Source organism: Loa loa (assembly GCF_000183805.2).
Source record: "Loa loa unplaced genomic scaffold supercont3.365, whole genome shotgun sequence".
Classification (NCBI taxonomy): domain Eukaryota; kingdom Metazoa; phylum Nematoda; class Chromadorea; order Rhabditida; family Onchocercidae; genus Loa; species Loa loa.
Window position 1 is genome coordinate 21863 of NW_018108545.1, and position 13495 is coordinate 35357.

General features: G+C 31.6%; 3 protein-coding genes across 3 annotated transcripts; 2 read left to right on the top strand and 1 right to left on the bottom strand.

The window, feature by feature from the left end:
* Positions 1 to 2797: 2797 nt before the first annotated feature.
* Positions 2798 to 4694, top strand: LOAG_07998 (hypothetical protein; the record flags this gene model as incomplete). Its single annotated transcript, XM_003143530.1, has 5 exons — positions 2798 to 2875; positions 2947 to 3006; positions 3222 to 3324; positions 3436 to 3502; positions 4598 to 4694. 5 exons carry the CDS (start codon positions 2798 to 2800, stop codon positions 4692 to 4694), a joined length of 405 nt encoding a protein of 134 aa, XP_003143578.1.
* Positions 4695 to 8389: 3695 nt separating this feature from the next.
* On the top strand, positions 8390 to 11866 carry LOAG_07999 (hypothetical protein). Its single transcript, XM_020447587.1, has 6 exons — positions 8390 to 8598; positions 8885 to 9078; positions 10085 to 10299; positions 10637 to 10756; positions 10860 to 11095; positions 11760 to 11866. Exons 2-5 carry the CDS (start codon positions 8886 to 8888, stop codon positions 11076 to 11078), a joined length of 747 nt encoding a protein of 248 aa, XP_020302197.1. The 5' UTR covers positions 8390 to 8598; position 8885; the 3' UTR covers positions 11079 to 11095; positions 11760 to 11866.
* On the bottom strand, positions 11674 to 12982 carry LOAG_08000 (hypothetical protein; the record flags this gene model as incomplete). The annotated part of the gene is made up of 3 exons (XM_003143532.1): positions 11674 to 11792; positions 12675 to 12816; positions 12896 to 12982. 3 exons carry the CDS (start codon positions 12980 to 12982, stop codon positions 11674 to 11676), a joined length of 348 nt encoding a protein of 115 aa, XP_003143580.1.
* Between the last annotated feature and the right edge of the window lie 513 nt (positions 12983 to 13495).

Here is a 13495-nt window from a genome sequence, read left to right on the forward strand (position 1 = left end):
TATATATATATATATATATATATATATATATATAGCTGCCGATTTATTTTATTATGGTGGTTTTGTGATTGTTTCCTGCTGAAATTCTTTTTAACTTGCTTTTGGAATCATTTGGATTTACTTTTCCTCGAGTATAATCATTTCCATTCCTGATAACCGCAGTCATAATACTTTTTATGTGAATTCAAATGGATTCAAAAACAATGAAAAATCATTTCATTTAGTTGAAAATTAACCACAAATTCCATCGAGTGAATCAACAGCACAGGCAACGTGAAAATCCACCCAACATACCATTAAAAGCCCAAATAATCAATATCTATATCGATCATTCACGAAAATTTCTCGCATTAACCAAAAGTATATTGTTCAATGCAGTTTTTATGGGGGTAGAATTATGGGATTAAGGAATTTCAAGTGCTCCCCAAATTTTTAAATAAGATCCGATGTTTCCTATCATTTTAAGGAAGTTGAATATTTTAGATAGATGGGAAAGTAGAATTCTTATTTCTTCTCTTTTTGAACTCGGCGATAAGTTTAGCAATAATAGAAGATCGATAATTTTGTGCCAATTTATATCAGTAAACTGGATTATTTTGACTCTGCTAAATTTTAAGATAAAAACGTTCCCTTTATTCAGAAGAACTGTTTAGTTTTGTTAGCGTCATTATAGCGATAGTTTTGGTAGTGGTAATCGGTTAGTTAGAATATTTATCTCTTCTTGAATTTGGAATCAATTTTGCGTTCCAACCATGTCGTTTGATTTAAGCATATTTTAACGAAATTATTAGTGTTCAAGTTGGAAGCAGTGGCAAAGTAATTTAAATACCATCCAACCTAGCAGAGCAAGGCGAACTGGAACACTTTTTTATTGTTTGAATTGATAGAGTGCAGAAATATTGCAGAATAGTATATCTTGGTAAATGACGATTATGCGGTTTTCATATGTTGGGCAATAAATGATGAACACTGCAGGATTCACGACAATGATGGAAATTTAAGTGATGGAGATCATCCAAAACTTTCATAATTTCTGGAAGCAACACTGGTGAATTTCCTATCCTTCAAATTATCTAGTGATTCCGTCCAACCAATTCCCATAGTCGCACCTCTGACATTGTTATACATTACGAGTTTTTCTGAATAGCTGACTCCGTCAGCCATCAGAGCATTCCATTTAATCGCTCACTGGTTACAGTAAATATTGGCAGTTTTGACTTCGTGGCTTTGGTAACATTTGCGAGTGTTAACTTACTTTCGAAGCTTCGGATGTACTCAGATATTGCAAATAAGAAGGATTCTTAATCAAGTTTTCTGCACCAAGTCAGATCTTGTAAGGAAAGACTTCCATATTTCTGCTTGTTCCAATGAAGATATAAAAATTTGGGATAGAAAAATTGGAATGATATAACTGTATATAATTTTACCTCTGGTAGATTGAACGGAAGTAGACGAAGATATTTGATCTTAGTAGATGTAATGTGAATTGTTCATTGGTTACCTGTTATGAATTTCAGGCGAAAAAAGGAGCACAATTTAACAGTCTATTCAAATATGGCAGCATCAGGTGAGATTGAAATTCCGGTGATAAAATCAGCCAGCTTCATCTCCCATAATTTTTTGCAGGTTTACATAAGAGAAGTAAGTAGTCATCAGTGGCTTAATTTATGAATAAACTAGAGACATTTTTACATTGGCATTTAAATTTCTTCCAAAAAGCAATTGTGCAATATTCTTGATTGTATCATAACTGATAGATTTTTGGCGCTTAGAACCAGAAAAACTGATGAAAAAACTAGTTGCTATACTCAAACAAAAGTTATTTCCAAAAACTTTATGCTTAACCAAAGTTATTGCAGAAAACTCAAAGAAAAAAAGTATCACGAGCGTTGCTGATTTCAGGTATATTTTGTTGGAATTAGCAGTTTTGTTAAATTTTACGTTTGCTATATGTGAAATTTAATAAATGGATTTGTGAAATGAAAAGTGTCGTAGACTTTTTGGGAGCGCTTTGAAATTCCCAGGAAATCATGAAGTGCTTAGTAACAGATAATAATTTACTCTGCAGGAAAAGAATTCTTCATTTGATCCCCGAATTTCAGTTAGAACTGTTCTTCCCAGTCCTGCTTTTGTTTCGTGAATTTACTAAATTTCTCTGTGTTTAAATAGCAAAAAATAGCAAAAAAGTAAAAAGATAGAAAATAAAAAAAAAATCCTTTTTTCGACCTAATTGGCATACATGCTTTAATATCAGTTCATCACTTCATTGTCATCCATTATCAAACTCGTTTATTTTCTGTCTTTCGGTCTTGTTCAAAATTGGTTATAAAGCTTTATTAATTTTACAGAGTTGTACCATCAGTACCTGATCTTTTCTATGACACTTCAGATAATGAGTAAGAGTCAGAATAGAAAATTAGAACAGGTTAGAAATTTTCTCAGAGATCTGTAATACTCAGTAATTAAAAGATCATACAATGCTGTAAATACATCCTTATAAATGCACTGCAGGAAGTTTAATCAGACTTTAAACCCCGGAAAGTACAGAAATTACATTTTTGAAAACATTCATAAATTTATATGTCATCAGCAAATAGTTCTATAATTTTTTACAATATTTCATATAAAATTGGTTCCAGTTAACAATACACGAAATAATCACGGCTTCCATCAAGAGATGTCAGAATAAAACCAGATCTAGGATTTATAAAGATTTCGATCAAATTCCATTCAAACTTGTCGTTGCATATCTTCTGACCTTTCTAATAAAGTTTCAAATTTTCAAGTTTTTTTTACAATGCCGAGGTTCGAACAGCATGGGATTTCAACTCTTTGGAATCTCCAGTCTCCGGGATACGGAGTACAATTCGAAGGTGTTCATTTTTTTTTTTTGGAGATGAAGTTTCCGAAATTTTTTGAAAATTTCGTTTCACTATCATATATAAGAAAAAATATGATCTCTTGCCACATAAAGCACCATCTTACAAACATATGATAAACGTTGAAGTATGTATAAAACGATTATTTGGACTTAAGGAGCAATATGTGTAAAGTAAGTTAGCACATGTTCGTTGAATACATGACGAGCCTTCTATGTTTTGAAGTAGTTGCCTTTTCTTCTTTCTTGCATCTTACAGGCTTCATTAATTATATGTCTTTTTTGTGCATAATTACTTTAAAACTGTTTATTAAAGTTTTAAATTACATGGGTTGACTTACAGAGTGACGTTCACATAGTATTTGTAAATGAACAAAGGAAATATAGCTTATTGGAACGAGATATACGTGAACAAAATTACTGTTGTCTTATCGATTGGAAGATCAGTTTTTCAAAATAGTAAAATCTGCTATAACGAAAAAAAGTGTCCAAGTTCTCCAAGACTTCTGATTACTTAATGTAGCACGTTTTTCATTGATTGCTCATTTGTATCTCAGACATCATTGTGACTGTAATTAAGGAACTCATGGTCAGAGTACATTATTCACCTTACTGTCTGATAAGGTTATATATGGTTTGAACTTTGTAATTGAAGTTTTTTATTGGTTTTACAATAGTTATCAAAAGAAGTGGTTGATTGTTCCGTCTTCAGTTGTTGGCTTCTTCAATTTCCAATTATTTTGTTAGTTTCATATTGTGCTTTCTTCTATGATGCCGTTTTAGGTTGAAAAAAAAACATGGTGAGCCATGTTAACGGCGAATATCATGTGTTTTTAGTTGACTTTGGTCAATATCTTTCAATTTCAAAGCAAAAAATTACGCCAATGCTTCAACAACATTCCCACCTTCCGGTGGCTGCAATTCATTGTGTTGTTCTTTGTAAGTATGCATTTCATTCATTTGTTGTTTGAAATCTGATTGTTCGGTTTAGACTGCTATATGGCCGTCGTTGGCCACTACGTGGCAGTTATTTCAGCTTGTTTCGAAATCTTTAAAATATTCAATGTTTACTATTCCAGCATCGTGCTGGGCTAATCAGATCAGATCCTTTGGGATCTTGTTTATTGATTGTTGAATTCCAGAACCATTACACTTTTTCTTCCAATTAATTAATATTTTTGATTTGTTTATCTAACTACTTCATCAGTTTTACGTACTATTTTTAAGCGTTTTTCAAGTAGGATTGACTGAGTATTGATGCCTTCATAAGAAGGTTTCCAATTGATTCGATTTTTAAATTTCACGTAAGTCACTGCCTCTAATTTTAGCATATCTGTATTCACACCGTTTAAGGCTTCATAAAGTTTTAAAATCTCCTGTTGATAAAGTAGCTCGTTTAAAGAAATCTTTAAATCTTTACTAGCGATTTTCTTCAAAGGTCCACAATTATCGATTGTAAGAAAATTTATCGCATAAGACTATGATTACGAATAAAATTAGCTCGAATAAATAGTCCTTTTATTATTCATTAACTGATGTGTTTTATAATGACTTGAAATTGCCCAGTGATTCATCGAATTTTATGGTCGAAGATAGGAGGAAAATTAATAGGATTGGAGAATTTTCAATTAAGACTTTTAAAAATAACGTTATAAGACTGATTTTGATTCATCCTAATCTTAAACCAGATTTAATGATTTATTTTTACATTTTTTTCAGGTGCCAAAAGACGATGATATTTAATGAAGCACAATTTTATCTCCGAGATTACATACCACATGGTGCATTCTTGCCATTGGAAACTTATTTTGATTGATTCTTTCCCGCATGTTTTAAGAGATATTGATATCATTGAATTGACTGTTAAATTCTTTTTCAAAAGAATACAAGTAGTGACCGCATGCGATATTTAATATCACACACGGTCACTTATGAACTTGTTGATACAGAACGAGGGAAAAAATATGCATGCAATCAGCAATTTTGTCCTGGTTTTTTTTCCTATACATTCATAACTTTCATATGTTAATAATTCTTAGTTTATCAGTATTTTTTTATTTGTTAGTATTTATTGCATTATCACTTTTCATCACAAAGTATCTTATTGCACTAGTATTCTTAACGCTTTGTTTTAGTAAATTTCTGTTTCCATATGCTCTAAAATATTTTGAATAGGATCAGTTTAAATATCGTCAGCTGTTTATTGTTCTGTTCATGTTTTATCTTTAAAAATAAATACTTTTATGTCAGTAATTGTTAAAAAATTTTAATTTCTGATTTCCACAGCGTTGCATCGCACTCGTTATCTGTTAGTATCTAGTCTCTTTTGACGAAAACAGGTTTTGATTTTTAGATTGTTGATACCAAAGAGTTCATTCCTTCTATCGAGGAGTACAATTTTTATAGGTTATTGAGAATGCATATTGTAGGTATTAGGCAAAACCCTAAAATATATTATCGTAAATTCCTGTGAAATTTGGAAGAAATTTTGGCGAAGAAAAACAAAACTTTTTTTTCCCTGGGACGTCAGTATACCGTTAACATTATAGCAGCACTTATACTTGTAGGTTCTGTATCTTATTTCACACATATTTTTTCAAATTTGATTTTTTTTTTAAAGAGCTTCAAATTGGAAAGTTCATTTCAATTTCAATTATACAACAGAATAATACAATTCGAGAAAGGTAAAACAGAGTAGTTATGCCGTGTAAGAGAAGTTTATTCATTAATGCAAATTGTCTTTCCTTAATTTTTGATTATTTTGTTTGCACAGGGGATTCATCTTAAAAGTAGAGGATAAATTACATATTTTTTTTCTCACTTTTTGCAGAAAGGGAAGAAAAGTAAACTCCGCCTTATTTACATTATTACTTGTGCTTGTGGGGAAAAAAGTCCAACGTGTCCCTTCATTAATCGTCTCAAACTTTAGTTCAACTTTTTGTTTTTTTTTTTAATTCGTATTTTAGCTTACCATCTTTTATTCTCGTATAAAGAGTAAGATATTCTGTTTCTTTATAACATTTATGAACGATAGAATCAAAGACAGTAGAACTATGAGAGTAAGAAATCTATTTTACTGCAGCAACTTGTTTTCACAGAAATGTTCCAAGAGTTGAGTGGAAATTATTATGGCATAGGATTAAAAAAACTATTAACTAAATAAATCAATTAGTTTTTCAAGCGTTACATCAAATATTCTCTCGAAGATGCTTATTTCGTGAGCAAGAAATGTTAAAGTTAAAATATTTTATGTTTCTTACCAAGTGGTGTAAAATGAGAAAACCTTAATTGATGTTTTTTTTTTTTTACATTTTTTCTTTCGTAATATTTACCAGGCATTTTCAAGCAATAGCAAATTAAAGTGAAGGAAAAAAAAAGATGGTTTGATAAAATCGATATCGATAATCGATAAAAGTAATTGCATTTGTGTTACCTTTTCCAAGATTGATGCCAATCACACATTTCTTCCAACCAGCTGTTGGTAAGCTGGTAATATGCACTTTAATTCACTTTTGTTTTCAAATGATTTATTCCTTCAGAAGATAAGTTTCGAATTAGCAGTGATTGAATCATTACGGTAGATAAGTCCCGCTAAGTGTTTCACGCTTTTTACTTTTTCACTTTTCCAAGCTTATTCTTTAGGTTCTTTAATTGCCTATTACTTAACTGCAAGTTTAAGAAATTGCCGGTTCTTTAATTACATATTTTTTGAAACTATTACACTTCGAGATTTAATGTAATCTTATTTGGTTAATACTTTCTAACAGGGTCTTAACAAACATGAAAAAAGGATGTGATGGGCGAGAAAAAAAAATCTTATGTCCATCTCGTTCGATTTAGGTGCCACTTCCGAACTCAATAAGTCGGACGGTCCCTGTTAACTAATTTTAAGATTAATTAGTTTATCCTAGCCTTCCACATTTAAAATTTACTACATATTTGAACGTCAGTGAAAACAATTGAGTGATCTAGTAGTTAATGCAAATATGAAAAAGAAAGGTAATATTGGGCTGTTGATTTTGGGGTAGAAAAGTAGCTAGCGTGTTATACCTTTATAGCCTATTAGTATGCCTTTGAAGAAGCACTGTTTGTTAATTTAGACCCTAAAAGCCTTCCAATCAATTCATTCCAGAATTGTCTTCAAATAGACTTTTTGTATGCGTCGAGATTGATTCCAATTTAAAATCTCTTCCATATGCATAATTTAAGCCCCATTCAGTGATATATTGATGAAGAAACGTCATAGGACATTTATGAACTCTGTTTGTTTCAATTGATTATTTGCTCTCAAAATTACAATGCCTCAATCTCACTAATACTCGAAATAGTGTCTTTAATTCATTTGTGCATTATCTGAGATGTCGTTGTTTTTCAAAATTCACGCATTTCATTGCCATAATCAGTGGGTAAGTTAGAAGGAACAGTTTGAATGGTGTATATGTTTCTTTGACTTACCTAATGGATAAGTTTGCCTGTGGAATATTGTAATTGCATCATATACTCATTCCAGCGAGTGCTGCTGTTCAGGTGGATAGTCGGAGGATATGAAAGAGTTGAAAATGTATCCTTGGAATGGAATGTAAGGAGGAAAGAAAACAGAGGGAAATTGATGTTGAGAAATAAAAAAGAAAATTATGTGCTTTTTATTGTATCTTGAAAAATGTAGCCTTGATGTCGTTGGATGGCACATGTGTTCGGGAGGGTTGTGTGGAAGGAAGGCGGTTGCTCTCGTCGCCATTGTCGTAGTAGTTAGGATGGAGTTGCTCGCACTTGCCCCTACTCAACCATCTTTTCTTTGCCAATGACAGGTGATCGGGTGCTGACTCTCTGCATAAAACATGATATACATGTATAAGGTGTCTACAAATATATTCATATATATATATATATATGAATATATACCTAGAGATACGGATAGGCAAACAGATGTTATTCTCCTACTTTTATAGTTAATTTATGGATTTTTTAATGTCGTTTTCCAAAAGTTCAAATGTTGTTCAGGTACTGCTTTGATTCTCGTAAAGGCGGATAGTTTTAGTCAGTGATAGCTTGCTTGAAACGGTTGGGACGGTAGCATTTATATTTTCTTTTTTTTTTTGCTCTGAACTTTGGCAAGTAGCGTTGCTTTTTATTAGCCTTATTATGCGTTTCAGTCGATGATAGCCAATCGAAAATGTGCCGTAGCTTATTTATTTATACATCTCGAAGCGTGGGCTAATTTACTGCGCTATTTTCATCTAATCACGACACCTTTGACCTTTAAAAAATTGTGTTTTTTACAGTAAATTTTAAGTGGCACACTACTGAGCCACTTGAAGCAACTCGTTCAGTAATCTTCTGATTTTTGAAGCAGGAAACAGGTTTTCAAATATTTGCAGAAGATCATTTTGAAATTCGTCTATCTAAAACAACCTAAAATCGGTAAGATGGAAATGTTATGCAAGTTTGATTTTATTTTCAATATAAATTCTCGCTATCAACTATTTTATATAAGTTCTCTCTATGAAGTATTTTAGAAGCTACAGCTTGTCAGAAATAAGGGTTTATAAATATTAGCAGAAAAAAGCTATTATTTAGTAGAATTAATGTAGACATTTTCGAATATCACTTTAGTGTTTTATGCATGTTCACTATATGTGAAATTAATTCGCTTATCCGGGACATTTTGGTACTTGATGTCAGCTGCAATTGGTACACAATACACTAAATGAAATAAACAGGTAAATAGCACGTATTTCATTCATAAAAACATTATATGGGCATTTAAAGAGACTCGGACTTCTAGCATTTTTATCTGCTTTAAATTTATATCCTTGTAGTTATTTTTGCATTTTTTTAAGCCATCACTATAGTAATAAATGACATTAACATCGAACTTTGTTTTCGGAAAGTAATTAACGAGTTGAATATTTATCGCACATATGTCACTAATAATTTATTCACAAAAGTATAACTAATCGACAGGAAAATATTTTCCTTAAACTTTATTTGATTTTCTTATTTCAGAATGGAAGTAGTGGTTTATTTGGCACTGTTTGTGTTGGCTTCTGTGTTTTGTTTTTCATCATTCATACTGATTATTATGTGTCGACGACGTGCACAGGCAAGAGGACGTTTGCGTGCGGCGATGACATCATTGCGTTTTACTAAAGTTAATAACGAAAATGTAGAAAGCGTGGTGCAGCTTGGACCTCTTATTGGTAACATCTACTTGGTCTTATATATGCAAAAATTTTTTCCATATAGTTTCTACTCTTTGACGTTAACCATATGATAGACGACCGTATAAAAATGATTTGCAAATTTTATAGTTTCGTACAAAATCCAAAGTAGCCGGACATTAGATTTCAAAACAAAAAAATTGTTCTTGAGTCTTTCAGTGCTATTCATATATTGAATGGATTTTAGGTTTCTCATAGCAAATTAAATATTTATGGCATATACAACACTTATAATTCGAAATAGAAATCTATATAAAAATGCAATTAGTCGACAGAAAAATGTTTTTTTGTAAATTAATTCCAAATTCCGTTAATATTGGCACAAGTGAAGTGTATTAGGCTTATTCGCTATATTTGCCATACACTGGTTAGAAATTATATCTATGATTCCGACTCTATTGTCTTTGGAGGTTAAGGTAAGGTTCCTTAACTTAGTGATTTTGGGACATTTTGTCCGTTGTGTTTCGCCAGTGCTGACCTATCCAGTTCCTGGTGAGCCGTACGGGTCAGATTTTATGACTGACTTGTATAGTTATATAATTGTATGCAGGAAATTTAAGACTACTGAAATAAAGTAGAAGGGAAAAATAATTTTTTTTACTTCGATGAGGGAGAAGTTAATATGTCAAGTTTTTTTAGAAGTCATTATGAAAATTAAAATTGTTAAAAATTGCTTAAAGCTGTTTAAAGATTGTTTTTGAAATTATTAAGTTGCTAGAAAGTTAGAAATGAATGGGAAAATTTAATTGTTTCGAGAAGAACAAAGGAAAGATGTACGCTTGCCAAACACAAAGTTTCATAGGCAAACAGGTAAGGTATTTAGTCGAACGAAGTTTTGCATTACTTGTTATAACTTCCTGAAGCAGATCAAGTTCATGTTCGATTATACTTATCACTGAGATTCGAATTAGGTTTTGGATTTTCTGTTGTTTAAAATGTTGATTGCGAACCTTTTTTAACTCAAACATCATTTGCATTTTTTCAGCCCAAATTCTTGATAACAATCAGTGGATTTATGATGTTTCCGGAATGCTGCAGCATTGCGTTGTAGTTTTGAAACTGTGCCATGCTTTAACTGAAAAACTCTCTGTAATTCAGCTTAATTCAATTGCACCAAAACTCAATGAGCAAGTTGTTACAGCTACTGCACGAATTATGCCTCGTTTCGATGATTTGATACGAACAGTGGCTGCTGGCCAAGTGCAGTTCATTTCCTTTAATTCGATTTTTTTTTCAAGTTAAAGGACATCCGGAATAGATGGGAGCAAAAATGGGGCAGTATGGGAAAGAAACAAAGTTTCTTTTTTATCAATAAGCTTTTATCAATAAAATAGTTATACACAATTAATATCCTAATTATATTTGTCTTGTCATAATCATAACTAATCCCCCATCAAACTTTATGGTAAATTAACTAGAGAGTTCATTTTGTAAGAAATATATAACTGTATGAGATTTTGCTTCTGCAGATAACTAAAATTAACTTATATAACTAAAAACTAAAAATTTTGGATAATTTAACGGATATAACTTCCAGGTAGACGTACGTTTGTTGGAAGCTCGTGCTTCGTCACTTGTCAGTGCTTGTTGGGCGCTCGCGTTTCCTTTTACAGTAATTAGTCCGAAACATATGGATTCACTGGATGGAGTTTTAAATGTAATTTTCCGCTCAGAATTCAGCTATATTTGCAGAGTTTCTTCAAGTTTGCTTAATTTTTTGAATCATCTATGTTTGAGTTAACTTTCCACTTAAATTTCAGGAAATGGAGGATCATGTTGAGGCGCTACGTTTGATTGTTCGACACATGGAAGAAAACTTCATGGTACGAGAAAAAAATGCTGACCGAAAATTGCCATCATCATTAGCAGTTATTGAGGAGACACCGCTCATGGAATCTTCCACGAACAGAAATGATTCTACAACCGATTCTGTACATAGCGATGAAGCTCCAGCTGATCCAATGGCACCGACAAAATAAGTTTATCTCCAGCAGTGGTTAGTGTTTCAGTTGAAACCCTCTTTATTTTTTGATTACTCACTATCATATATTTAGCATATATATAACGGTTGCTTTTACTACTATTTCACTGCAAAAAAAAAACTATTTGTTTTTGTTACAGAGCAGGAGGTATTTTCTTGAAGTTAAACTTTGTATAGAAATTTTCCAGCCCACTTAGTTCTGCGGGAAAGTTTCTAATTCAAGACAAGAGTTGATTTCAGCTCTCATTACTCACTATCGTATATTTAGTATATATGTAACGGTTACTTTTACTATTTTATTGCAAAAGGAACTATTATTTGTTTTTATTACAAAATTTTGTTATTTTAAATTATTTTTATTACAAAAGTACACTGAGGAACTTAAATTAGATTTATGAAGAAATACATTTGGCCTTCACGAACATTGTCAACGTTTGTTGCAAAAAATTTTGGATGACAAAGCAGTTTTGCAGATCATAGCACTGTTATTGCTTATAGTGTTATTTTCCTGTAATCGTAATGTAAGAATTACTTGGTTTATTCTCGAATCAAAACCTAATTTTAAGACTAAAGATCCAAGTTTTCTATAGACATTATATGTCCGTAGGTCGACTTATTCTGCTATCGAAGAATGGCCTGAAGTCAACTCTAGGTGAAGCATTATCAGAGGCTATTTTAGGTCGATGATCAAAAATTGCAAACTGAGACCCGTCTGTTTCAATACGACACTGATTTCTATTTTCGTTGCTTTTTTACTCTTTATATTGGTTGGAGAAATATATGTGTATATAAATTTTTTTATTCCGTATTTATTTTTAGCAAAATGTCACATTTTTTGCCTATCTATATTCGTATTGCTTTTCTCTGTTTCAGGATGCCGGTTTCCCACTTTTTTTTGAGATGTTTTTTTCTTGCTTCTCTCAGTTCATTGTTCGACAATCGTTGTAAATATTTTACTCAGGCATTTTTTTTGTTTTTCTCCTTAATTAGAAATGGTCTGTTCATTCTTGCTTTGATTCACTCTTCTTGCTTTATTTTTCCTTCCTTTGTTTCTTTTTGTGTCTCATTTCTTTGTTTTGCTTTTGTGTCTTGTTTTTTCCTCTCGTGCCTTGTATTCGCGTAGTTTTTTTTTTTTTTCTACTAAATAGTGCCAATTCCTTTTCTTTTAAAAGGACTATGGGACTGTACAATTTTCGTCACTCACTACAAGTTCATGAAGTTTCGATGAATATGATGGCACTGTCACCATGGATTATTTTTGTTTGCAATGGTTGACAAATAGTAGCATACTTGGTGATTCACTGATTGACATTACTGATAAATCCAATCTTCATCTTAAAAAAGAGCTCAAACAATGGAAGCTTTTCAATCGTCCTCATTCATGCTTTTCTTAAAAATTATGACAAAAAATTATTTTTAAGATGTCCTAAAAGAGTTTATTCATTTTTTTCTTTAATATTTATTACAGAATCAAATGGGTATATTTAATGCTGGAAATATGCTAGTATCTCTATACTTGTTAAAAGTTTTATTAAACAATTTTTCATCATGTATCCTTTTTATTTTAGCATTTATAATTTTGCTGCTGATTTACCTGGCTCAAGTACATAGTTATTTCGGATTGCTTCAAGGAAGAGAGGCGATGTTCCCTGTGAGGTTAAGATTGAAGCTTGATTGGGATATAGAATCGGAGAATCTAGTTTGCATATGTCTGAGCTAGGCAGATTTTTCTGATTCTATTGATTTTTGCAGTGGAATTGGATAATTTATTTCTTTTTCTTCGCTTTTTTTTGTTAGATTTTCCTTTCTGCTTACCGTTTCAAATTTTGCACTTTGAATTTTATGGTCATTCTGACTCATCGAAGATATTCCTCCTTGTTTTCTGTTCTTCTGCTTTCTCATAATCCTTCTCTTCTTTTTCTGTTGCTTGATCCTTAATTATCCAAATTCCGATTGTTTGCAGGTTTGTTTACGCATAATAAATGATATGGTAAAGCTGTGAAAAATTAATGTCTTCTTACCTTTTACGCATTTTTGACGTTTTTGTTTAGGAGGAGGGAAGTGAAGCTGAAAGCCTAGTTTTATCATACTTCAAAAATAATTAGCTTAAATTGCAAAAAGTAACGAGAAACTATACTTCTAGCTTTTGATACACAGATAATAATCTTTCCAATGTAGTCTAAAAATGAATACACATTTTCCAAATCGAGTTTCAAATCAATAAATTGACAAATTTGTTTTTGTTCTAACATTAGAAGATTAGGAAGTCTCAATTTTTACGTGTAGCCATTGTTATTATAGGCAGATTATCCTTTTCTATTATTGATAAACAGCTTGATATTACCTCACTTGTCGACAAGCTATATATATATATATATATATATATATATATATATATATATATATATATATATA

What these genes read in the sequence shown, in the direction of transcription:
- LOAG_07999 (XM_020447587.1), top strand. Translation starts at nt 8,886, where the DNA reads ATGGAAGTAGTGGTTTATTTGGCACTGTTTGTGTTGGCTTCTGTGTTT. An exon ending in GCAGCTTGGACCTCTTATTG is followed by an intron (nt 9,079 to 10,084) that starts GTAACATCTACT and finishes GCATTTTTTCAG; the next exon opens with CCCAAATTCTTGATAACAAT. An exon ending in GAACAGTGGCTGCTGGCCAA is followed by an intron (nt 10,300 to 10,636) that starts GTGCAGTTCATT and finishes TATAACTTCCAG; the next exon opens with GTAGACGTACGTTTGTTGGA.